Source organism: Mus caroli, unplaced genomic scaffold, assembly GCF_978045245.1.
Source record: "Mus caroli unplaced genomic scaffold, Mus_caroli_1 scaffold_12, whole genome shotgun sequence".
NCBI lineage: Eukaryota > Metazoa > Chordata > Mammalia > Rodentia > Muridae > Mus > Mus caroli.
Genome location: NW_028227267.1, coordinates 40,613,653 through 40,639,569, shown reverse-complemented (window position 1 = coordinate 40,639,569; position 25,917 = coordinate 40,613,653). Strand labels below are relative to the sequence as shown.

Sequence of the window (25,917 nt, the reverse complement as noted above, 5' to 3'; positions counted from 1 at the left end):
AATCTAACTCAGAAACTGGATATAATGTGGTTCAACAAGAGACAAACATACCTTGTTTCACAGGGCCTCATCCACAATTTAGCAATTATATTTATTACAGAACTTTAAAATTATGTCAAAGTTAAGTTCTTAATAGCAGTACATATTCCACAAATTATTGGGATATCTGAGCATCAGATGATGCAAGCTAATTATAAAAGGTAAGAAAGAGAAGTATATGGAAAATCGCCAGTACCAGGCAAAGGAGAAAAGGCTTTCATAGGCGTCTAGTTACTGTGAATAACTGGATCAGGAATGAAGACAAATTATCGGCCTCAAGAGTAAAAGACAAGGAGCCAACACAGACCTGGTGGAAGTGGAGTAGGGAAACTCAAATCTACCTACCAGCACTAAAGTTTGGAAGGTGTGATGGTTTGAATATGCTTGGCCCATGGGAAGTGGTGCTATTAGGAGGTGCCTTTTCAGAGGGGCTGTAGATTTGTTAGAGGAAGTGTGTCACTGTGGAGATGGGGCTTTGAGTTCTCACATATATGCTCAAGCCTGGCCAGTATGATCCAGACCTTCCTCCTCATTGCCTGTGGGAAACAGTCTCCCCCTGGCTGCCTTCAGATCAAGATGTAGAACTCTGGGCTTCTCCAGCACCAAGTCTGCCTGCATGTGCTGTGCTTCTCGTGATGATAATAATGGACTGAACCTCTGAAACTGTAAGCCAGCCCAAATTAAAAGTTTTCCTTTGTAAGAGTTGTGTTGGTCATGGTGTCTCTTCACACCAATGAAACCATACCTAAGACAGGAGGTACTAGTTCAAATACAACCAAGCAAGACCCTGTACTTCAGCAGCCAAGTTTGGAACTAGAGGTTTGTTTGGTTTACGTACTGGGAGACACCAGTCTGTTCTTCCTAATTCTAAAAATTCCAGGTTCCTAAAGATCAAAAATTTGTATGGTGAACCATGGTCAAGTACAAATGGTGACAAATATTGAATGCTCAAACCCAGTGTTGAAGATTATAGACCCATTAAACTGAAGCCAGATGACTGACAGAGAGCTCCTACATAGTACAAGATATTGTCATTATTCTGAAAGCTTGGTGTTAGAGTCTATTCCAACATACAGGATAAAAAGGTAGGACAAATTTTCAGCTAAATACTTAGAAAGTTTTATCTGGTGAATGTTGGGCCTTTTGGTATCTGGAAATTAAGCAGAGGATATCTCTTAAACACTAAGCTATTACTTTGCTTCATCACATTTTAGAAAAACAATAATCTATTTCCTGGTTAAAGCAAATTCATCACTATAGATAATTTTTGTATTAAATTAGTTCTCTGTTTTCCCTCCTTTATCTCTCTAGTACAGATATTCCATTCTGTGCTGAGAATAGGAAAAATGATAGAAAGATAATCAAGTTAAAAACTTTAAAATATAGTGGAAAACTGCATGCTGACAGTTTATCTATGATGTTTATTTAAAAAGTATTGCATGTTATTCTTACATTTTCAGACACTACCTAATCTGTGGACTCATAATAAATGAAAAAAATTGTTTTTCTGATAAAAAGGCATTCTGAAATAGGTTAGAGAGTCAAAACAGCTAAACCTAAAAAGAGACTCTCCTTGTTAGAGGGCTAGAGACGTTGTATTTGCCTCCCCAGACCCAATCCCTGCCAGCCCCACGTTCCTTTACACCCCAGATGCTGAAAAGTTGAAGCTCCCACTACAAGACTCCTTACTCTGATTTCTGTGATGTTTGGCCTCTGGAGAGCACCTGTAGGCAATGGGGTATAAAGGAGAGAGTGCTATTATTGAGATCACCAGGAACTAGATTAACCCCAGAAACTCATGGAAGGATGTGGGTGACCTGCCCTTTACTATAGGTACTGTCAGGCAGTCCTTTCCACACAGTCATGTTTAGTGAAGTGTTCCCTCCCTATCTTTCCTCTAACCAACCAATTCAATTTGGAGGGTTATTTGCTTCCTACCATAACTTGGACTGAATATTGTTAAATATTGTTATTTTATAGCCTCTCCTTCCTTGGGCAGGTGTGTATGTGTGTGTGGGTAATGAAATACCCACAGACAATTCTGTTTGGATTAGTGGGGAATCTGCTAGTCCCAGGGGTACAGAAGAGGGGCTTGCTATTTCCTGGTTAAGTACTCAGAGAACAAGCCCAGATCTCCCTCTTTCTTAAATCAACTCATTCAAAACTTGGGAGTGTCTGGATATTGTTAGGAAGAAAAAAAATCCACCGCACTTAAAACTACCAGCAAGGCACAGCAACAAGAAGGAAGACAAGAGAAACGGGTGGAACTGCCCTGAGTCATGGCTCATCTCTACTCAGAACTTTTCCTAAGTTAGAATATTTCTCTTAATTTTGTAATAAAAATCTTTAAGACTGACTTTGTACTTAGGTCCTGGAATAAGACTTTGCCAGAGATGTGTGTTGCATTCTACCAAAGACAAACTTGAAGTTTGGGCTCTTTCTCCAGACAATTCAGGTTTCTCTAGAGGAGAACAGGTTTGGGAGGTAGTCTCCTCTGAGGTCAAGTTCTAAGCCTGACACTTGACAGCAGCCCTTGAGCCAGGCTACCTCTGTGAGCCACCATTTTCCCATCTGTCACAGGATGCTAATGTAGCAGTTTGAAAAGCAGCTGTGAAATTGTGGGTGTTATGCCCATAATGGTTAAAATGGGCACAGCCATAGAGCAATGGCTGACACAACTTAAATCCCCTGTGTGACATAGTAACTTTAAGACTCTTGCCATTTCATCATGTTAGGGCCTTACATTCAACCTTCATCCAGTCCTCAAAAGTTACTCTGAAAAGACTTCATCCTGATATTGATTATAATCCTATTATGACTGTGTATCCTATATAGGTGGATGAATGTTCTGTTAAAAGCTATGAGAATGTTAGCTATTCATTCACAGTGTAAGCTGTCTTAGTTAGGGTTTCTATTACTATGAAGAGACAAAGGCAACTTTTATAAAGGAAAACATTTAATTGGGTCTGACTTACAGTTTCAGAGGTTTCATCCACTATCAACATGGAAGGAAGTATGACAGTGTGTAAGCAGAGACTACCACACTGGGCCTGGCTTAAAGATATGAGACCTCAAAGCCCATCTTTAAGGGCACACCCACTCCAACAAAGCCACACCTACAAATAGTGCCACTCTCCATGTGCTCATGAAGGGGGGGGGCATTTTTATTCAAACCACAACATAAGCTGAGATCTCCAAATTCCTGGTTTTCTTCTTGGATAAGCATTCTATGTGCTTTCTATGCCAGATGCCATGTATACTGGGGTTTTGGATGTAGTAGCTTTACATACTGCATGCAACTTGAAAGAAGATAGAAGTCTCGAGAAGGACTGAGAACCCATGTGTTCATTTTCTGTCCTTTATCAAGTAACTGCATCAGGTCAGAATAGACATCTAAGCACAAGGGAACAGAGCTTGTCTCCTTGTTTCCTAACTTTTGTGTTCTTCTCAGAAAAGAGCCTTAAACCACATTAAGAAGGCAGCTATACATCCTATGCTTCCAACAAATATAATCAGAATGTAACAGAAGTCAAAAGCAGTAATAAAGTCACGGAAGACTGTTTTATTAAAAACCACATAGGGACAGAGAGTGAAATTTACAATGTTTGTAGCAAATTTTGTTTCCCCAGTGTGCCGTTCTATTTGAAGTGGCTACCTCAAGTCTGTCCTTGGCAGTAAAGATGGAAAACTTAGATGAAGATAAGCAGTTAAGCTATTTCAATTAAACACTGAGATCACATGTCCAAATCAGAGCATATACCGACCTCATTCTGAACTCTTCCTCAGATGCAGATCCCACCAGTTCTAATTCTCGGTATCTAATCCATGCTCCACATAGCTGATGCGATACCTTCCACATTGGCAAACAGTGGAGCTGCTTTCTAGGGCAAGCTGCTTGTTGGTTCCTACTTCCTTTCTTTTATTCTTGCATAAGCAACAAGCAGCCCACTGGCCTCTGAGTGGAAGCCATATGGATTTTCCCCGAAACCTATATACCAACCTTGAAGATACATTAGATCCACTATAAATATAAATGATTTCACAGTAAAGCTTTTATAGTCAAGAATATTTCCCAAGGGACTGAAATGATGGCCCAGTGGCTAAGACTGCTATTCTTCCCAGAGAACCTGAGTTCAGTTCCCAGCACCTACATCAGGTGGCTTACAAGTGCCTATAACTCCAGCCCCAGGGATCCAACAGTCTTGCCCCCACAGACTCCTGCACAAACATGCATAGGTACACATATAGGCACATAAACAAATGGTCAAAAAAGAAGAGTGTTTCTTACATCATTCTAGATGATAAAAACACTACCTGGGAACTCTCAAATAAATGCAAGAGTTAGTTATTCACAGTGATTTTCATCACATGCTCTGACATTTAGGATGAATCCAAGTACAGGTGATATGTGTGTGGGGAGGGCAGATAGATTATGTAGAAATACACACTACTGGTACAACCCCTATCTGCCTGAGACTACACAATGATTCTTTCCCTTAGAGAGGAGAAGATATAGAAACCCTGCTGTAACTGGCAAATGGCAGGTACTTTCTTATCCAGTGACCTGCAGACTGGTCCTGGATGCCAGCTGTTACTAATCTATGGTAAATATAGAAATATAAAAATAGTCTGTGAAAGTAAATACTGAGAAATCAATACAGCAACTCAACACTACTATAACACCATGACAATTCAGTGTGTGGTTCTGTTTTCAGATATTAACTTTTATTGATTTTTTTCCCCAGACATTTGATCTATGATAAGTTGGAAATGTAGAATATAAACTTGTTAGTGTAGAACCAGGTAGTTGAGGAACACAATCCTAGTCTCTGGTCATGGTGTTGCTATTCACCAGTATCTCTTAAGAGAGCTTTAAGCAGTACTAAGACCTGGGTCTCCTCTATAAGAATTTGTTTGAACCAGGACAGAATGCATTGAAGACAAGGGATATTTTTAAGTCCAAGGTGTTTTGAATATGAAATGAAGCATTTGAGAATCTTTTGTTTCATAGCAGTAAGGGCTAAGAGATATATTTAAAGATTAGGGAACTGAGGATGTTCATAAAAGTAATCCTTTATGTCTTGTTAATTTGCAATGTTAAAAAAGGGCTTTATTATGTCAAGTTCACTTGTATTTCACTCTTTTGTTGTAAACAAAGGTAAAATGAACCAGCATACTATGATATAAAATTATGTGAGGTACAGTTATTTTTAATTTTCAGACAAAGTTTCACTCCATAGCTCTTGGCTGGCCTGGCAATGTCTATGTAGACTATATAGACCAAGCTGGCCTAAAATTTGTAGAGAGCCACCTGCTTCTGCCTCCTTAATGTTGGCATTAGAGGCATATGTCATCACATTTGACTGCAAGATGCAATTTTTAAAGCAAAATGTATATAGCGATATGTCCAGTATAGAGAAATGAGCGTAGACCTTAATAGTACAGCTCGATGACATTTTTTGTAAATACATCTGTTTAACCAACATTCAGATCAAGAGACAATATAATATTATTTGCTCTCATGTTGTGATAACTAAAACAGCTTCCCACTGAGAGGAAATAGAGATATTGTACTTTGCCACTAACAATAGGCTATTTATTTTGGTTCATAAAAAAGTCTAATTCAAGTCAGAAAATTTCAAAGAAACAGAAAGTATCATAATCCTTTCTGGGAAAGATGGCAGATTGAATAATACATCCATCTAAATTCCTCATTTAGGAGATCCCACTAAAATTTCAATAAATGAATTTTAAAGGCATAAATTCGTAAGAATAGGAGAATCAAGAGAGAATATGGTTATGCAATTTTAGAAGCCAAAAGTAAGAAATGTCTTGGCAGGTTGAGAAAACTGAAACATAAGCAGTGGGGAAACAACATGGAAATTCATTCTTTTTACAACAAAGATTTTCTTCCCCCCCTTCTTTTATTTTTATTTTTTATTCGACATTTTCTTTATTTACATTTCAAATATTATCCCCTTTTCTGTTTCCCCTATACCTCCCTGTCCCCCTGCTCCCCAACCCACTCACCCCTGCTTCCTGGTCCTGGCAGTCCCCTATACTGGGGTAAAGAACCTTCACATTACCAAGGGCCTCTCCTCCCATTGATGACTGACTAGGCCATCCTCTGTTACATATGCACTATAGCCATGAGTCCCACCATGTGTTTTCTTTGATTGGTGGTTTAGTCCCAGGGAGCTCTGGGGGTACTGACTAGTTCATATTGATGTTCCTCCTATGGGGCTGCAAACCCCTTCAACTCCCTGGGTACTTTCTCTAGCTCCTTCATTGGGGACCCTGTGCTCTGTCCAATAGATGGTTGTGAGCATCCATTTCTGTATAAGTCAGGTACTGGCAGAGCCTCTCAGGAGACAGTTATATCAGGCTCCTGTCAGCAAACTCTTGTTGGCATCCACAATAGTGTCTAGGTTTGGTGGTTGTTTATGGGGTGGATCCCCAGGTGGGACAGTCTTGGGATGGTCATTCCTTCAGTCTCTGCTCTGAACTTTGTCTCTGTAACTCCTTCCATAGGCATATTGTTCCCCCTTCTAAGAAGGATCATGGTATCCACACTTTGCCTCAGAATTGTGGTCCTAGTTCCTGCTGATAGTAAATGGAAGTGGTGTTTGTAGCTAAGCCTATCTGGTATAACTGATGGCTTCTTAACCCCAACCCTAATTCTGCACAGCACTGAGCTGACTGTTCTCCCTTTTGTGTGGTCAATACAACAGCTTGGTCCTCCATGGATGTTCAAGCATAAGACTACAGGGAAACCAGGTATGAGTGAAGATTGGAGCAGTATACTAAAACCATAGAAGAATTAAAAGAAACTATATACACTGTTCACTAGGACATGCAAGTTTCTTTCCAATTCAACTCACAGAATGTGGGTCATCGGGAGATTTAGGAAACCTTCTGTGATCCAAGAGAACAAATCTTAATGAAGTGATGCTGAATAGTCAAAAAAGCCCAATCATTGAACAATAAGTTCCTAGTAGACAGGAACCATGGGAACCATGACCTCTCTTACACTCCTACACATCCTGTGCAAGGGAAGATGTTGGTTCTGCACATCTTCTCAAGAGCTTATTCAATGCACAGGTTTGGAAGGTTAAAAAACAAACAAAAAGCAAACAAAGCAAATGAAACCCAAACAAACAAACAAAACCCCAAAGTTCCATGTAGTAAAGAAGGGAAGTTTGTTACCTGTCACAATTACCTTGAGTTGTCAACCTGACATATCTGGGCAGGAAATCCTGGGTTGTATAAGGAAGTAGCTAAGCAAGCTGGGGAAACAAGCTAGTAAGTAGTGTTACTCCGTGGTCTCCACTTAGGGTCATGCTTCTAGGCTCCTGTTTTGACCTCCTGCCCTGATTTCCCTCAGTGATGAACTGTCACACACACACACACACACACACACACACACACACACACACACACACGCACACACACGCACACACACCCTTTCCACATTTCCAACTCAGGTTGCTTTTGGTCAGAGAGTTTGCTCACATAAAGAAAGAAATAAACAAACAAAAACCAAACCAAACCAAACCAAACCAAACCAAACCAAACCAAACCAAACCAAAACAAAACAAAACAAAAAAACAAACAAAGATATTACCCAAAGTTCTCAAAGTCTGGAAAGGTTTGCCTGTAGGTAATTATAAATTACTGAGATTTGCCGAAATCAGAATTTTTAGCTGTGAAACAAGCCGACAACATGTAGAGTCTACTGTTTTATCCGTATTGTATTTGTGAAACTTGGTGTGAGTTAAGGGGAAGGTGAACATAAGGCCATGCTGTTTGCTGTACTGTGAGGGATAAGGTCCTTGGGCTCTGATCCAGGAGCTCAGGATATTTGTTAGAATACTTGAAACCTCAGCATGCAGACACAGTGCCTTGAAAGAAGGGAAACATCAAGAACTCTTCTTAGTTCTTGACCACCAACTGCTATGGTTTAATTATGAGATGTTCCTTATCCTGCATTCAGGGCCTGGGTATCAGCTGATAAGTTTCTGAGAAGTTACTGTTATGGAAAGCTGTGACCTAGTCAATGGATTTTGGATCCCAAGGGACCTCCTTGGAGAAAGTAGACCACCAAAAGCATGCCCTGGAGCCATATATGGTCATATGACCTCTTCCTATAGCACCTTCTCTCTGCTCACTGTCCACCACAAAAAAACCTTTTTTTCCTACCATAATCTTTGCTACCACACTGTTCTAACCAAGTGTGCCACCTCAAGCAACCATGAGTAGACTCCTCCAAAACTGCAAACCAAAATAAATATTTTTTTCCTTTAAGTTGATCTCTCAGATGATTTTGTCATGGTTATGATAAAACTCACCATCCATTGTCATGGATTCCAAATAGTTTTTGGATCTTTAGTATAGAATATAAGCAGTTAAACAAACAAACAAACAAACAAACAAATAAACAAACACCAAACATTTTCAATATTTCTAATAATGATAGACTTATTTTATTTATTTACTGATTATTTTTTAATCTGTTTTATTAAACAGTCCAGTCTTTATACCCCTGACTGTTTCTGTTTAATGTAATTTGGAGAAAACTTTAAAAAATGTACTTATATCATTGGGAAAGTAGGCATATGTTATATCCATAAAAAGAATAGTAGGCCTCATTTTAAAAGAAATATTCATAAAGTAAAAGAGCGTTATCAAAACTTTAGTGAAACTTTAAGTAAGAAAATTAATAGGCTTGAAATGAAAAAATCTTTTGCAAAATACAGCACAGAAATAAGGTAAATAAGAGAGGAAAGATTTAGAGTCTGACTACTTCCTTAGAGCAACAGCTACCAGGTCAGAAACATGTCACTTTGCAACTTCCCATGATCCAAGAGAGCAAGGTTCTTTATTGCTTACCCAGTGTGAGTTGAGTTCCTTGTACTTGCAACATAAGCATTCAGACTGGTTGCTAAGCAGTACAAATATTCATCATGAGAAGAAACATTGGGAGTCAGTGTGACTTGGAAAAGGACAATAGACTAGTCAGTGGTGAGAACAGGAGATAAAAATGGAACCAATACCTTTATCAATCAATACCTTTATCAAATAAAATCCTCTCCTCAAATACACTCATTTACATTAATTTTGACATAAATATTAGAGATGTCAGCAGCTTCTATTTTCCCCCAGCAAAACTGAGTTCCTCACAAAGCCTTTATGTCTAGATTTTCTGTGAATGTTCCCTGAATGTTTGAAGGAAGTAGTCTGTGAGATTTTTGGGAAACAGAAAAAGTTGCAATGCCAAGCAAAACTGTACTTTGGGAGAAATATAGGTTGTGCTCCTTCAGAGCTGAAGCTATCCTTACATGTCAATGCATCTTACTACCACCTTAAGCATTAGCATGGAGGAGCACCAGAAATACAGCCAATGACCTCAAAAGAAACCCTCTCCATTGTTTTCCAAGTCAGCTCTATCAGAATCAGGATTTCAATCATTACCTTCTCCAGATGCTTTAAAAAGCAAGAAACATATAGGATAGTATAAAGATTAAGTATATAGAGATCAAGTATAAGAGTAGTATAGGACTCTCGTTAACTACCAAGAGGCTGTTGTGTTTATAGAAACCATGGTTTGAGGTTTTAGATGATGTTTAGGAAGATGTTTGTATCACCTTTCTAATAGCAGGGAAACCCACTCCTAGCAAAATTTAACAAGAAGAACATTCATCATTGACTTTGCTTGCTGGATGGTTAGAAAGTGAATGCATTTCTTCACTCAGAGCCTTACAGTGACCATTATAAGGTAGCTGAAAACCACAAATTCTTTTTGAGATACATTCCATGGAAAAATGAGGTCCAGAAATAGAAATGTGTCATAGCATGTCTCTGAAGAAAAGGACTATGAAGCTACCTGCATGTGTTGTAGTATGTTTGAATGCTAATGGCACTTAAATGACCTCAACTTTGAGACATGAATTGATCGCGCCATCCCTGCTAATAAAGATGGCATAGTTGGTACAGAACTTTCTCAATAACAATTTCATTGACTTGAGCGTTAATGAAATGTATGTGACTCATTCACTTTGAGGGGCTTTGGGAAATCTGGTGTTTGCTGAGGTCTTTTCCTGCAAAATAAGCTGTGAGATTTGTAATTTAATTTGTTACCTTACGTCCTTATGAGTGACTTTTAGAAAAGTTGTGAGGGTTTCATTGAATGGGAGACAGCTGACTATCAAAGGTGGGGTGCAGGTCACAGTGCTTGAACCACTCCAAAGTTATTGTGTTCAAACTACTGACATTTTCTCACTAAAATCACCTTTTGAATAAAACAGGTTCTTTTTAAATTAACAAATTTGAGCTATTTCAATTTTTCTAGATAATATATATTATGTATAATACATATGTTCTGCAATATATGTATTATGTAATACATGTATTATGTATAAAATATATGTATTTCATACATAATAATAGAATATAAAAAGCCAATAAAATTCAATGGAATCACATTTTAATAATCTGCTCGCGGAAGTAAAGTTTCCACACAATAAAATAAACTGAATAAGAATTGACATACATATAATGTGTGCATTTGAAATGAATTATTGACTGCCAGATTTACTTATATTTTCAAATATGTCTGTGTTGTCCCAAATATTAAACAGTTGAAATGTTCTACATGGTAGAAAATGTCTGGATGCTACCTCATGTCATATCATGGATTCTTTCCAATATATCTTTAATTTTACATCTTGAAAACTAACAGTTAAATTTTAAAATCTAATCCAACCCAAGGTATAAACTGTCCAGCAAGTTCCCCTAGATAGTTTGCAATGATCATTGCTTTTTTGAATGTAATGCGTTAAATCCTACGTGAGACAAAGGACAAGTGAATGTGGTAAGACACCTTTCTTTCCAGGAAGAAAAGAGAAGATGAGTAGAAAAACTGGTAAAAGCCAAATAAAACAGGGCTTAATTAATACCAAAATACCAATATTAGTTTAATAGTATTGACACATGTAAAAGTGATGTTGTATTCACAGTGCACAAGTATAAGTGTGTAGAACAGAGCAAAGCTCTGTACTTACTAAATTCATAACTTCTCTGTACACTTGACGATATCGCAAATAAAAAGGTTGGTTAAGTCTATTTGAATTTTTAACAAAGCTCATCCAACACAATTTAGAAAGTACATATGTACTGTTCTCTGTGCTGGACACACAATACTGAGCAAATGGGCCCATCCTTACCCTGAGGGGACTAAGAGCCTATCAGGCAGGGAACACATTAAACAGTCGCAAAATGCACAAAACCTGTAATTGCAGCCTGCAGTAAGTGCTCTAGAGGCAAAGCACAGGAGAAGATTGAAGTGCAGAGTGGAAAAGCCCTTTCTGAGGTGACGACACTTAATATAAGAAAGACCTGGAAAGTGAGGAGGAGTACCGCCCCAGGTAGAGAGAAGGAAGGATCTGTCAGTCTGAGACATGGAAGGTTCTGGAGCCTGTACCAAGGTGACCCAGCATAAGGAGAGCAAGGAGGAGTCGGGTCAGCTGAAGAGACGTCTACTTAGGACTTTGTGGCCTGGGTTAAGACTATCACAGTTTTCTGGAGAGTTTCAGGAACCACTTGTAAACATTACTCTTCTGTTGTATTAAAACACCGCGACCAAGGCAACTTACAGAAGAAAGAGTTTATTCTGACAATGGTTTCAGAAGGGTAAGAGTCTATCAGTGCAGGAGGCATGGCAGTAAGCAGCAGGCAAGGCAGCTGAAGGAAGCTGAGGGCTCTTCAAATGCAGGCAGAGAACAGAGAGCAAGAGGAAGTGGCTAGAGGCTTTAAGTGTTCAAAGCCTACCTCTGGTACCATAATTCCATACGTAACTTCACACATCTAAAACCTCTCGAAAGTCTAACTGGGAGCCAAGTATTCAAATATCTGAACCTATGAGGGACATTCTCATTGAAATTGCTACACCACTGATGACCTTAACCAGAGGGATGGTAAGACCCAATTAAGGCTCTTGAAAGATCACCGTTAGACGGGCGTGATGGTGACATATACCTGTAGCCTGTCTTAGAAGGTGGAAACAGGAGAATTGCAAGTTCTAGGTCAGCCTGGGCTATATAGCAAGACACTTTCTAAAATAATAACAATAACAAATTATTTTAAATGACTGTGGCTACCAGTTTGATGTGGATCAGAAAGATCAAACTGGACAGTATCCACTTCATGTTAAATAATTGAAAACTAAATACTCAACTTTGAAATATTTTTGTTCTTAAAAGATGTTGACAATTCTAATGATCCAATTCCAGGCATGCATTCCTCTTTTATAGATCATGCCACTCTGACTCCAAGCAGAGATGATGGCGCTTCAAGTAATTCCTGAACTCACTGGGTCTGAATCTTTCCCATAAAATGCCTAGAATTAAGCACAGGTGTAAAAAAAATCTCAAGACAGACACCAAACATGTGTGCTAAGGTGCTACAGTAAAACGTGCATGCTCTGACAGCCTCGGGGTCCTCATCTTTACTAAGGCAAAAATAAATCTTACTTTGTGTGTCCAGTTTTCAAGACCAGGAAAACATTATTGACACCTCACTGGGGCCATCTTGGCTCTGGCCCAAGTCTAAAATTAGCAAACCCCAGGCTGCAGAAGACTGGAATTTTCAATCCCTGTTTAAAATATACAATGTTAAATGTCATCCTTGATTACAGTACACCGAGTCTGAAGGCACTGGTGTGTTACCCTTTCTGACCTAGAAAAAAAATATGTCTTCAAAACTTGATTTAATCAGTGAACCTCAATAAAGCTTCATAAACATCCTGCAGTGCCATTTGCAAACTCCACAAAAACTTCACTCACAGCAGACACCTGCACTTTACAAGTTTGTAGGATTGGACAGTCTCTATAGCATCACTAAATATAATCTAGATCAGTGTTAAAAGGCTATCAGGACCAGAAGAACAGATTGAAACTTGGGGAAGAAGAAGGGGTCTTCATGCATATGTTTATATGTAGAAGCTAGAAACTAACCTCAATTCCTTCCCAGGGCACTGTCGACCTTGTTTTGTGAAACAAGGTCTCTCCTTGACTTGGAGTTCACAGGCTGGGCAGTGAGCCCCGAGCATTTGCTTATTATCTGCCTCTCCAAATATGAAATTACAAGCACATGCACACTTAGCTTTACATGGGTTCTAGAGATCAAAACTCTATGTGGTCCATGTGACTGCGTGGCAGAAACCTTACCTGTTTGAGCTGAATATCCAGTTTGAGATTGAATCTGGATTAAAGTCTATGCTTTAATAAAAACAAATGCATACAAAGCCCTGTGAAACAAATTGTTGTCAAGATGACTTTTTGGTTAACTGACACCTTTTTCCTAAAAGCTCTCTTGCTCCCCACATCAGTGATGCTGCAGGTCAGTCTGGTAGCCCGGATGAGGTAAGTCTGCCCTAACACAATCAATATCAGTTAGAGTATGTATGTGCCATAACTTGGAACAAAGAGTGGCTTTTCCCAGGAATCTGGATTTAGAAGAGATTCTTGCTCAATCTGTCTGTGCTCTTGAATAGAGGACACATAAACACTAAAAGTGGTGGCAGTGACTATTTTTGACCATTTGGTCAAGGAAACAGAGAAGCCAGCCTGCTGCTAAGACAAGAATGAAGAACACCTACCAGCAAGGAGAGAGGGCTTCCTGTTTCCCCAGTCATAGGCAATTGCCCGAGTCCCACTTATAGCAGTTTATCCCTGTCCTTGAAACCCACGTGGACACCACAGTACCTGTCAACAGCTCCTAAAACAAACATGTCATTACTAATATTCTGGGCCTTCCATTGTGTTTAGTTTAAAACGACCAAGAACCAGTTTTTCCAAGTTCTGTAAGCCAAGTTTTGTGAAAGAATTCAATTCTGGCCTCTCAAAGCAGTTAAACAAACCATCATAAAATATTAAGTAGTTAAAAAAAAAGGCAAGCCACATAAATGTGTGTGTGTGTGTGTGTGTGTGTGTGTATGTGTGTGTGTGTATGTGTGTGTGTATGTGTGTGTGTGTGTATGTGTGTGTGTGTATGTGTGTGTGTGTGTGTGTGTGTGTGTGTGTATGAATTATAGTTATAATGGTAACAACTATAGTTTCTATTTTTTATACCTGGAAGGGGCGCACCTGCTCAGAAAAGGGGATGTGGGATTGGGGATGGGGGTAGGATTGTGGGAGGGGGTGACCAGGAGGGGGTGATCAGAAGGGGGGCAGTGAGTAGGATGTAAAGAGAATAAGTAAAAAAATAATAATAAATTAAAAAAAAACAGAGAAATGAAGGCCTACATATATTTAAGAAGATTGGAGAGAAATTAGGCAAATTATCAGTAGTTATGTTATGAAAGCAAAGCTATTTTTCTTCTTTATATTCCTCTATTTTTAGAAATAATTAAATGCTTTTTAACTTAAAACTGTAACTATAAAGAATACAAAGATATTTTTTAACCACAGCATAAAACAGCTTGTCTGTTATATTTACTGCTGTATAAATAGTGTTTAGAACGAACTCTTTTTAACATTCAATCTACGTAGTAGAAGAACAATGCCACTTCCCAAAGACCATTACCAAATTTACCTTACCCATCACTTTCTCTGTCCCTGTTGCCTCTTTATCTGACCTGCACCCACTCAAAGTATATATCCTGCCTCTGGGAGTACACTCTTCCCTGATCCTCTCTCTGTCTCTGTTTCTGTCTCTCTCTCTCTCTCTGTGTCTCTCTGTCTCTGTCTCTCCAGTCTCTCTTCCCACTTTGGTGCCTGAGTACTCACACCCCCAGGCCTGCAAACTCATCGTGTTTCTTATTGATTCTGGCTTAGTCTATGATACAAGCACTCTTGACAAATTATTTCCAGTCCATTTAAATAAAGTATGTCTTGGTACAGTCCAAGTAGGAATGCTTGGGTTACAGCATTGGGTCAACCATAAATAGATAGAGGTGTAAGCAGTATCCATAAACAGGTATCATTGTGAATGTGAAAATTGATAAATTGCCTTTAACATCTTAATAAAACAATTTTAGCAAAAACCACTCATAATGCAATGTTGAATGTGAATAAAAAGAAGCACATGATTTAGTTAACAAACAATAGAGTAACTTTGGAACTATATATCTGTTCATTTTGTTTGCTCTGAAATCTTGATAGCTTTCTTATGCTGAATTGGACATTTAATAGCCTGGCATTTTATATACACTGTTTATTTAATCCTGTCAACCACTTGTGTGTGATGGCTAAGCTTGGTTGTCAACTTGACACATCTGGGGAGAAGACCCCTCAGTTGAGGAGTTGCTTCCATCAGATTCATCTGTGCACTTGTCTCTAGGAAATTTGGGGGGTTGCTAACTGATAAAGGAGGTGTAAAGAAAAGTAGCTGAACACATCTAGAAGCAAGCCAGTAAGTAGCACTTCTCCGTGGATCTGCTTCAGCCGCGGCCTCCAAGTTCCTGTTTGGACTCCTATCCTGGCTTCGTTCACTAATGGACTATGACTTGTCAAATGAACTACACCCCTTTCCCCCAAATAGGTTTTGGTCAGTGTTATCACAGTAACAGAGGCAAAAACAATACACTGTGAAACAAATGTTATCCATCCCCCACCTTTTTTTTTTTCAGAAATAAAATTGTTGTCCTGAGAAATTAATCTTTGTGTGCAAATTTAAAAGGCTGCCAAGTGGCAAAGCAGAAGGATAGACTCATCTGTGTTTTCCTGTTGTCAGTTTATGGCCTTTGGGTTAGACCTCAGTCTCCACCAGGCAGCCGATTTGTATCGAAAACGTAATGCTAAAGCTAGTGTGGGTAACTAGTGGAAGTATTTTACAGCATGTTTGTCTCGTTTATTATACATTTATGTTTTCAATACAAATATACATCACAATAAACTACTACTCTGTACAACAGCATTGTAAAAATCTGCTGAGTGATGAATACCAATGGCACTATTTGTTATTATTTTTAAGATACACCTCTCATATATAAGAAAGCACGAATCCTGTCACCAGCATGTATGTTAAACATGAACAGGAGTAAATATCTACTGTAATAATTTCACTAGTAAGTTTCAGTTGCATAACTCACCCTGGTGCAAGTGCTTAGAGATACATTAATGTTGTGTCACAAGGACCAATAAGACCATCAAAAGAGGGAGGTGGGGACTCTCTTCTCTTGCTAAATGCTTTTCACAAATGTATACTGTTCTGTATTTTTAGCAACTATCTTTTATTTCTTCACTCAAACACAGAACATTTTAAGACATCCATAAGTGATCTGTTTATAAGAAGATAAAAGAGAGAAGAGATATGTTCTATGGTATGGGGGAAAGAAGATGTCTCATTGGGCCCATGCCAAGGCATCCCTTCCCCATGAGGGACCAAGCACATGAAGGTATAGTATAGAATAGAGTTTAATCAGGGCATGGGGAGGGCATAAGAGGGTAGTAGAGGCGGAGAAAGGCAGAGAGAGAGAGAGAGAGAGAGAGAGAGCGAGCAAGCAGCCCCCTTTTATAGTGGGTCAGGCCTACCTGGCTATTGACAGGTAATTGTGGAGTGGAGCTTAGACAGAGTGCTAACAATAAAGACTCATGTGTTCACAAGCTTTAATCCATCAGGTCAGAAGATTGCAGGCTGCTATTTGCTCTTCTCCAAACAGCAACATCCTCTTGATTCATTTGTTGGTGGTGATAATTTTTCTTGTCTTCCAATTACTACCATCCTGCATTCTTTCTCTTTTAATTGGAAGAAGTACTTTTTCAGAGAATACCAAAATCATTCACTCAATAGTACAAAAACTTGACAGAGATGAGCAATTTGCCCAAGTTGAAATAAACATAAGTCCCTGTCCTCTCCAAGCTCTGAGACTCAGAAAGTCTCATGCAAAGCAACAGCCCCTGATAGCGGGCCAAGTGCTCCAGGAAAGGGTACACACAACACTGGAATTACAGAGGGAGGATTAACTCAGCCTGGGCCAGCAGACAATGTGTGTGAGGCAGCATTTAAAATAGAGCCTTCAAATATAAATAGGAGCTTCCCCTTCTGTGGAGGGCACCAGGGAGAGGAGCATCTGGGCCAGTGTATATAGTAAGACTGAGAAAGAAAAGCACATGGAGACAACGATGTCATTAAAACAGTGAGCTACTTCTTGATGAGATGCAGAGAGCACATGTAAAGACCAGATGGGATATGAGAAAGGAAAATTTAGGCCTAAAATGACATGTGATTAGTTAAGCAGGTTAAGAGATGCTGTATATATGAGAAAGGGTTAGGTAAATTAAAATTCACTTATTAATAGAAACCAACAGGAGAAATGCTTTGTACAAAATAAAAACATGTATGTGTGCAGTTATAAAAATATTTTGAAAGGATGTATATACTAAAGTGTTAACACTAATCACCTCTTGGTGGTGGAATTATGAATAATTTTTTTCTAATCTCTCTTTGCTTTTGTGCCTTCCAGATTGTCTGCATTAAGTATGCATTATTTGGCACTTTGGATGGAGAGGACTGTGTGTACTAAAATAGAAGACATTAGCTGGACTTTGGTGGTGACATCCTAAAGAGTTTGGATTTTATTTCACAGAAAACGAAAAATCAGTCCAGATATGTGATCAGGGAAGTTAGATGAACAGACTTTTATAGAAGGAAACATCAAGTAGCCATGTTGTGCTAGTGGGGCTTGAGACTGAGAAAAGATGTGATAGATACAGCCAATGTAGGGACAGGAGGGATAGAAAGCACATGACTGGAGTAGAATAGACAGGACATATTAACAAAATAATAAGCAAAGGAAAGGGTAGAGTGGGGAAGAACTCCAGACCTCTGGGGCTGGATGATTAGTTCAGTACAGATATTGGAAGCTAACAGGCATAATGCAGAGGGAAAAGGTAGACTGATGGCTTTCTTCTATGTGTGACATGCCTGGAGGACATTCAGGTAGGTGTGCTACTAGAAAGTTTGGAATATGGGCCTGATATAGACAAAAGAGGGACCCAAGAGTACAGTTGCATAAGAGATAGAGAGGCCTATGAGTGAATCAACTCAACTGGATAAAATGGAAAGCAGGAGCTTGAGAACTGCTAAGGGGAGGCAGCCATTGGCACTCCCCGAGAACCAAAGTGTCAGAAGTAGGTGCTATTCTTTTCCTCTTCTTTTCTACTAGCAATAATCACACCTTGGATAAACTTCATTGGCTACAATACTGCCACTGTGCAAAGATTTCTCTTCTTTTTGGATTGGCATATATTTTATACCTATTTCTGAGGCACAGTGGAGTGTTTTAATTTGTGTATGCATTGGGTAGATATCACATCAGATACACTGATCTGTCACCTTATATTTTACTATTTCTTGATGGTGGACATACTTAAATTCTTCTCTTCTAGAAGTGGGAAGAGTTCTTCTTTTGATAGAGCCTGCACAGAGCAAGGGGGTGGGGTTCATTATGAACCTTTAGCTGATGATAGAATATCACTATAGAACCCAGTCTCAAACAGCCTACCTAAAGAAAACAGGACAAGGACAAACACATGGGTCAAAATAAATAAATAAAAGGCCACTGGTCACTATCTGCACTCAACGATGGACTGGAAGGTTTTTAGAAGTTACTGATGGATCCTTCAGAGAAGGGTTGGATTTTCAGAAGCCAAGGCTGACCTGCAGCAAGGCTGTGGTGAGAAGTGACCCAGACCTCTTTTGGCAAACAGGGAGATTTACATCAACAGAGAAGTACTCCACATTCCGTTCGTTTCATCTTACATCACAGCCCTCCCTTTAAGCATATAACTCCTAACTTTATTTCTACTAATGTTTGATGATGCTGAGGCATTCAACTCCCCAGTCTTCTTATCTTTTCCCCAACTGTCCCTAATTGTGATTATCTCCTGTCTTTTCTGCTTCTGCCAGCTTTAAGCTCCTTAATATAATTGCTTTGCCATGTTATTTTTTATTAAATCCGCTGGATAACCTTCTCCAACTCTGATTAAACCATCTTTACTTGTTCTGAGCCTTTGATGTGTCAACGAAGAAGACAGTATTGGCTACTCTGCATTTAAAACACCGATGATCCCAATACCCGGTTAGCTCATCTACTCATCTATTTGTGTTAACGTTTCACATTTTCTCATCAACAACCTCTATTGGCTCTTCTCCACTCTTGCTCAGCTGATGGTTTTGCTTTCACTCAGGAGAAAACTAAAGCAATCAGAAGAGAATTTCAAAACACTTTTTGCCATTTCAGTGACCCCGAGCCTAATTCACATCTTTGACCTCTGTATATTCCTTTAAAAATAATGTAATTGCTGTATTCTCTCTCTCCGACATCACTAATTTGTGTCTCTTAAGTCATTTGTCTTGGCCTGCAAATGTGCTATTTACTTCAAGCTCATCTTTACCTAGTGTCTTCATTTTTTCTGTTCCCTTTGCACAAAATAATCCTGAAGAACCTATATTTCCAGTTTCCAGTTTCCCCCGTTAAGTGTCTTTTATATGTAGTCTAGTGCATGTAATCCCATCCACCATCTCTTGTCTACAGTCTCATCAAGTCTCCATGGCCTTCCTTTGTCACGCACACAGTCAGTTGTCAGCTTCAATATACTTGTCATTTTGAAGCACCAGGCTCCTCTAACCATTCCTCCTGAAGCATCATTGGTTTCTGCTGTATTTCACTCTCCTAAGTTACCCCCTACCTCCCCTGGAAGTGTGTGCTGGTCTCCTTGAATGGTTTCTATTTTTCCACCCGACCTCTAAATGTCATAGTGCTCCTGGGTTCTGTCCTTGTACCTCATCTCTTCTCTATATACACTTACTCTTTGGAGATTTCAACCAATCTCAGGCATTATACACTATTTAAATGCTAGAAAATCCCAAATGCTTCTCCAATCAGGCATCATGGAACTCCAAACGTACTCTGCTTCTCCAACATACCGAGTATATCTAAAATGGTCTCCATCATTGATGCTTCCCACACTTCTGCTCATGACAACTTAAGCTTAGTCAAACCCTAAAACATAACTGCAAATTTTGTTCTAATTTTTCTTACTAGTACCACATATAGTACACCAGGAGACTCTACTGGTTCTAACATCAAATGTGCCCACAGTCTGAACACTTACTTCCACCTCCAATGCTGTCTCTTAAGTCACCATCACCTCTCACCCAGGTTACCAAAATAATGCACTAACTGGTGTGATTAATACTTTTGAAAAGCAAGCCAAGTTGTCTTATTCCTCTTTCAGGACCCAAGCAAAGCTATCCATGCCATTCAGAGAGCAACACAAAAGACTGACAAAAACCTATAAGGTCTTTTTTTTTCTTCCAATTCCCTCTATCCCCAGGGACTTCTCTCCATCTACTCTTCCGGTTGTTCACTAGACTCTATTGTACAAGGCCTTCTTCCTGTTTTCTGCCATGTCAGCCAGGTACATATCACTGGCTGATATCACTACCTGGAATGTCTCCCTCCTGATGTGCACATGGCTAATTCCTTCATATTTTCCACAACCTTGCTAAATGCTCCTATTTAGCATGGTGACACACTCTGCCTCCCATAATTTTCACTCTCTTATCCTGTTTTCAGTCTTTTAAAAATCACCTTGACATATACAAAAATATTTATATGGTTATGTTCTGGTTCCTCCTCCATGAGAGTTAAAACTCCAAAAATGAAAACACTTTCTTATGTCTTTTTCAGACACATTCCTTACACGAAAGAATTTCTCAATTAACAACTGATGAGGCAATGAGTCTTTCTCTACCTGGTCTCAGATAACTCAAGGTTACCCAGTATATTTTGGTCAGCCTTTACCCTGTTCTGCAAATGCCCATGCCTCTGTGTGTGTTTGTGTGTTTGATAAACTGCTCATTAAATCAAACTGTTTTAATGGATCAGTGGCTCATAAAATACCTTAATTTTTAAATATATGATTACATTTCTTTATTTCTTCAGCCTATCAGAGTTTGTTCTGGATGAGATACAAGTTGACAAATAGGATAGATTAACAAGCAGATCGATCTTGACATATTTTCACAAAACAGAGTACCCATCCATCTTCAAAAGGGCAAACAGCATAGATCTTTAGAGAGTACCCCATCCTGAAGATCTCACATGGGATGAGTCAGGAAGGGGAGAAGTCACCTCGTCTTCTCATATCTGGTATCATTGTTGTAGCCTTTTCCTAAATAGATTTCTCCAGACTTTCCACAAGCTGTTGCTCAGTCCTGGTAGCAGCTAAATCAATTGACCATATTGTACTGGTTTGCTTCAATGTGTTTGTTTACTAGTTAAAGCCTGCATCAAGGGCAAGATTATTTCATGGTGTTTGGTTTCCTGGCCCTCTTCCAGGCCTCTCTCTCTCTCTCTCTCTCTCTCTCTCTCTCTCTCTCTCTCTCTCTCTCTCTCTCTCTCTCTCCTCTCTCTCTCCTCTCTCTCTCTCTGCTCTCTCTCTCTCTCTCTCTGCTCTCTCTGCTCTCTCTCTCTCTCTCTCTCTCTCTCTCTCTCTCTCTCTCTCTCTCTCTCTCTCCGTATGTAAAATGACAATGGCTCTCTTGGTCTGAAATAGTGTACATTCTGAGAATTAATTTGACTACCCTGAGCTCTCTGTTCTGAGACTTGCTGTCTTTATAGTTTGAACCATGTGTCCTGAATTTAGGCAAATGCCCATCACTAATAACACGCCCCAAGCATTTTTATCCCTTCTCTGCTTCCAGTTACAGCCTTTTTTTTTTGCCCTGTTATTGTCTTGCAAATGGAACATGTGCAGCTCTTTGTGCAAGTACAAAAATAAAATATGAACATGTTCTTATCTAAAATGCCACTTTCCCAGTATTCTTTCTGGGTTGCTCTTCATTAACCGAAGTACCATTGTCACGAAAATTATAATACCCTGCAATTTTAGAAAGAAGTTCTACATTCTCTTGACCACCCAAATGCCTGGTTTCTAGTTAAAATATTCAGAGGTGACATTCAAGTAATCTCTACAAGATCTAGTGAAGATTACAGTTCACATATCTAGGGTTAAAGAAGTCACCTAGTGCCAATGGAATAAAGAAAGAAAAAAGAAAAGAAAAGAAAAGAAAAACAACTACAAAAACTGAGCTCGTAGTAAAAAGATTTCAAAGAATGTTCCACAGCATGTGATTTTCCTTCCAGAAATTCTAACACTATATAATTACTTTTGTAAGGAAAATGAATAATGTAAGCGTCTACTGCTAGAAACAACTGGGCGGAAACATCCGAAGTAGATAGGCCTTTCTTGAGAGCAGATAAAATATGAAGCTGGAAAATATCTGTAGAATGGCCCACAGGACAGTGCTCTTGGTTTATTATTCAATGGAGAGACAGCACAGCCCTGGATGAAGTTACATTGGAAATGAAGTGCTTTCTCATCTATGTGTCAAGATTTGTGTGGGTCTTTTGCTTCACACAGAGCCTGTAATATTGATGGCATCCCAAACAGTCATGGATAAATACCAATCAGGATGCATCTAAGGAGTGTCTGGTTAAAAATAACACCAGTTAAGAGCCTTCTTTTGCAACAGAAATGCTTTGATAAAGAAAACTGAAATTCCACCTGCATGGAAATTAAAGCATAGCTACTCTCCTAGTTCAGATTAAGGAATCAAACAAACGAACAAACAACAACAAACCAAAAAAATTAAAAAAAAAAAAAAACCAAACAGGCTTCACTTTGGTGCTTAGCATAACTAATCCTAGCAGATACAGTGGGGGATTTGTGTGTCAGGGAAACAGAATGTGGAGACTAGAAACATAGAGACCCTCACTGCCCCCCCATGCCTGTTCCCAGCAACACGGTGTGTGTGTGTGTGTGTGTGTGTGTGTGTGTGTGTGTGTGTAGGGAGCGGTAGTGGATGAAACTGCTTCCAAAACCTGAGAGCAACTATGCAGACTGGCGTAGTCTAGCCAGAATAAAGATGAAGCTGAAATCCAGCACCTCAGAGGTGGCTGCGATGTGTGAAGGGGGTAGGTAGCCGTGTTTCACTTCCCAATCCCACTCTGCCCGCCTTTTGCATGATCTCTTGCTACAAGCTCCGCAATTCAGCCACTTAAGCAGGTTCTTTTCACTGCTCAGGGGGTAAAGAACCTTCTAAGGACGTTTTATCATGAACAATTATCGTGCTGGCAACATTTCAACCACCCCTGGTGAACAAGCTGACCCACCCAGCCAGTCCAACCTCAACCAACTAATGTCCCCCACAGTCTTCATCCCCAGCGTGGGTAGAGCACCCTGACACCGAGTCAAGCTTTCTGAGTGGGTATCCCAAGGGCTGATGGTCAGCTAGTGGAACAGCCATGTTAGCATCCTCCAGGCATAAATCAGCCACCGGTAGGTTGACCGACGACAATCAGGAGCTCTTGCCCTGTCCTCTGCACGCCTCCACCTCCAAGACTGCGACTGTCCCCAAACTCCTGGGTTCAAGCGCCCGGCCCCAATGGCTGCCTCGAGTTTCAGCACCGAGGACAGCGGACATTGGGCATACTTTTCTCCCCGAGGTCCTGGAGGCCAGGGTAGTAGTGTTTGTGAGAGAGCAGGCAATGCTGCAGGTGTCCCACCGCGCGCCTTCTGGCACCGCACCCCTGCCCCCTGTCTCCCTGTGCCCCTGTGCTCCTGAGCTCCCATCTCCCACCCGCAGCTCGCTCAGGACCGCCTCGCGGCGTCTTACTTTTCTGGCTGGAGTAACCCGGGTAATAGCCATAGTAGCCAGTAATCCGCAGGATCCGGTCCTCGATGGTGGCCACCCCGTTGGGGGCCGCCTTGACATCCATAGAGAACGCGGGGCGGCGGCTCCCGGAGCCGCGGGGCGTAGAGCAAAGCGCGGGGCCCGGGAGCTACTGCAGGTACCGCCGCCGCCGCCGCCGCTGCTGGTGCTGATGTTGCAGCTCGTGCTCCCGCGCCCCAGCTCTGACTCCACCGCTGGGCGCAGCTCCGGCTTCGCATCACAGCGGCGGCAACGGCAGCGGCAGCGGAGCGGCCCCCACTCTGGCCGGCCTTTCTGTCAGCCTGGCAGCTCACCCGCCCGCCACCAGCTCACGGCTGCCCGAACAGCGCCCCCTCACCTCCGACGCCCACCCAGGTCTGGGACGCTTGTGGGCGCCCCACCTGGTCTCTGACTTTCACCGCTAACCCTTGTGCCAAAAGTAGACACCCCCAAGCCCACTTGAGGGAAGGACGGTGGCTAGATGCTCAAGGTGAACTGCTGTGGGTGGGAGACACTCACACAGAACTAGGGGTTAGCAATTCAAAAGATGCACACTGCAGTTTAGCACTTCTATTCTGCATTCCTTCCAGGCTCCTGCCCATTCCACCTTGGGTCTATGGATATGGAAAGCATTCACAGGCATTACTCGTTGCAACTTGTCTAGACATCCAAGGATCCTTTTTCTCCTTTTACCAACTGAGAAGGAGGAGGAGGAGGAGGAGGAGGAGGAGGAGGAGGAGGAGGAGGAAGAGGAGGAGGAAGAGGAGGAGGAGGAGGAGGAGAAGAAGAAGAAGGAGGAGGAGGAGGAGGAGGAAGAGGAAGAAGAAGAAGAAGAAGAAGAAGAAGAAGAAGAAGAAGAAGAAGAAGAAGAAGAATCTCCATCAGGTGGTGTGTGGATTATAATTACCCTAGTGAATGCAAAGATTTTAAGAGTTTAAGTCCTGTGTTTGATAGTCCACATGGGACCTCTACCTTTCAATAAACACAAGAAAGGGTAGGGCCATGCATCTGAGCACAGCACATTCATTTGTCTAATTCTAAATATCCCACAATCTAAGAAAAGAATATTTTCTTCGTTATTGTAAAACATGTAAGAAGTAAGGGCTTTCAAACTGTATCTAAGCACATGAGCTATTGCCAAAGTCCAAAGAGAAACACTTTTTTTTTCTTTTTCCTTTTGGTTTTTAAAGACAGGGTTTCTCTGTGTAGCCCTGGCTGTCCTGGAACTCTCTCTGTAGACCAAGCTGGCCTCGAACTCAGAAATCAGCCTGCCTCTGCCTCCCAAGTGCTGGGATTAAAGCGTCACCACGCTCGGCTAGAGAAAGACTTATTATCTATGCAGAACATTCTAGAAGCTTGGTGACCAGGGTGAGCAGCCTTCACACCAATATGGCCCTTCCGAGTTGATGAGAAGTCCTAGAGTTAGCTGAATGCAAGGAGCAAAGGCTACCTTGTTCATAGATTTCAGTCCCTGTCTCATAAGAAGTAATCTTCCAATCTCCATCTCAGAAGGGAAAGTGAGAGGAGAGGGGAGGCAGTTATCAGCTTAGTAGAGGTCAGCTCCACCTTTCCTCAAGAAGTGTTTGACTTCCTGCCGATATTCACATTTCTAAAAATCATGAGGTGTGGGAGAGCAGAAATCAGGGTTGGTTTCTCAGTCCCTGCCCAAGGCTGCCCAGCATTTTTTCATTGTGTTGTGGGCCGTTAAGAGAAAAAAAAAAGCAAGCTTTTGTCCTAAGATAAAATGGGCTTAAGTGGATAAAAATGCAGTATTAAATTTCACAGCATGTTGATCATCTTTATTCAGACACAAAGCTCTACAAGGCATCTCGAGAAGAGACTGAATTTCTGATGGTTGTGGCTGTGAACAGAGTCCTTAAAGAAACCAATTTCCAGCTGCACCCACCTGTTTACTGTTAGAGGAAAGGAGCCAAAGGGCTCTGTGACACTGAAGCAATGGGGGAAAAGCTAAATATGTAAAGCTAAAAAGGAAAGGAGTATATTCATCCCCGCCCCAGGTGATCTGTAGCTTGTTTGTGTTCGTCTTACTACTTGGCTGCAAATCATATATAAAATCCATTCATTGCACACAGAAAGATACGTCAGTCACATTCATTTAAGATATTCCCTTTGTTTTCACATTTCTATAAAACATAAATT

General features: G+C 40.6%; 1 protein-coding gene and 1 pseudogene across 1 annotated transcript in view; both read right to left on the bottom strand.

Moving 5' to 3' along the window:
- Positions 1-24,021, bottom strand: part of Slc35f4 (solute carrier family 35 member F4) — a 248,991-nt gene extending 224,970 nt beyond the window's left edge. The window contains exon 1 of the mRNA XM_021181793.3: positions 23,722-24,021. Coding sequence (XP_021037452.1) covers positions 23,722-23,824 — 103 coding nt within the window. The 5' untranslated portion in view covers positions 23,825-24,021. The remainder of the gene's footprint in view (positions 1-23,721) is intronic.
- LOC115029355 (U4 spliceosomal RNA) lies at positions 18,189-18,259 on the bottom strand (annotated as a pseudogene).
- Positions 24,022-25,917: the final 1,896 nt, after the last annotated feature.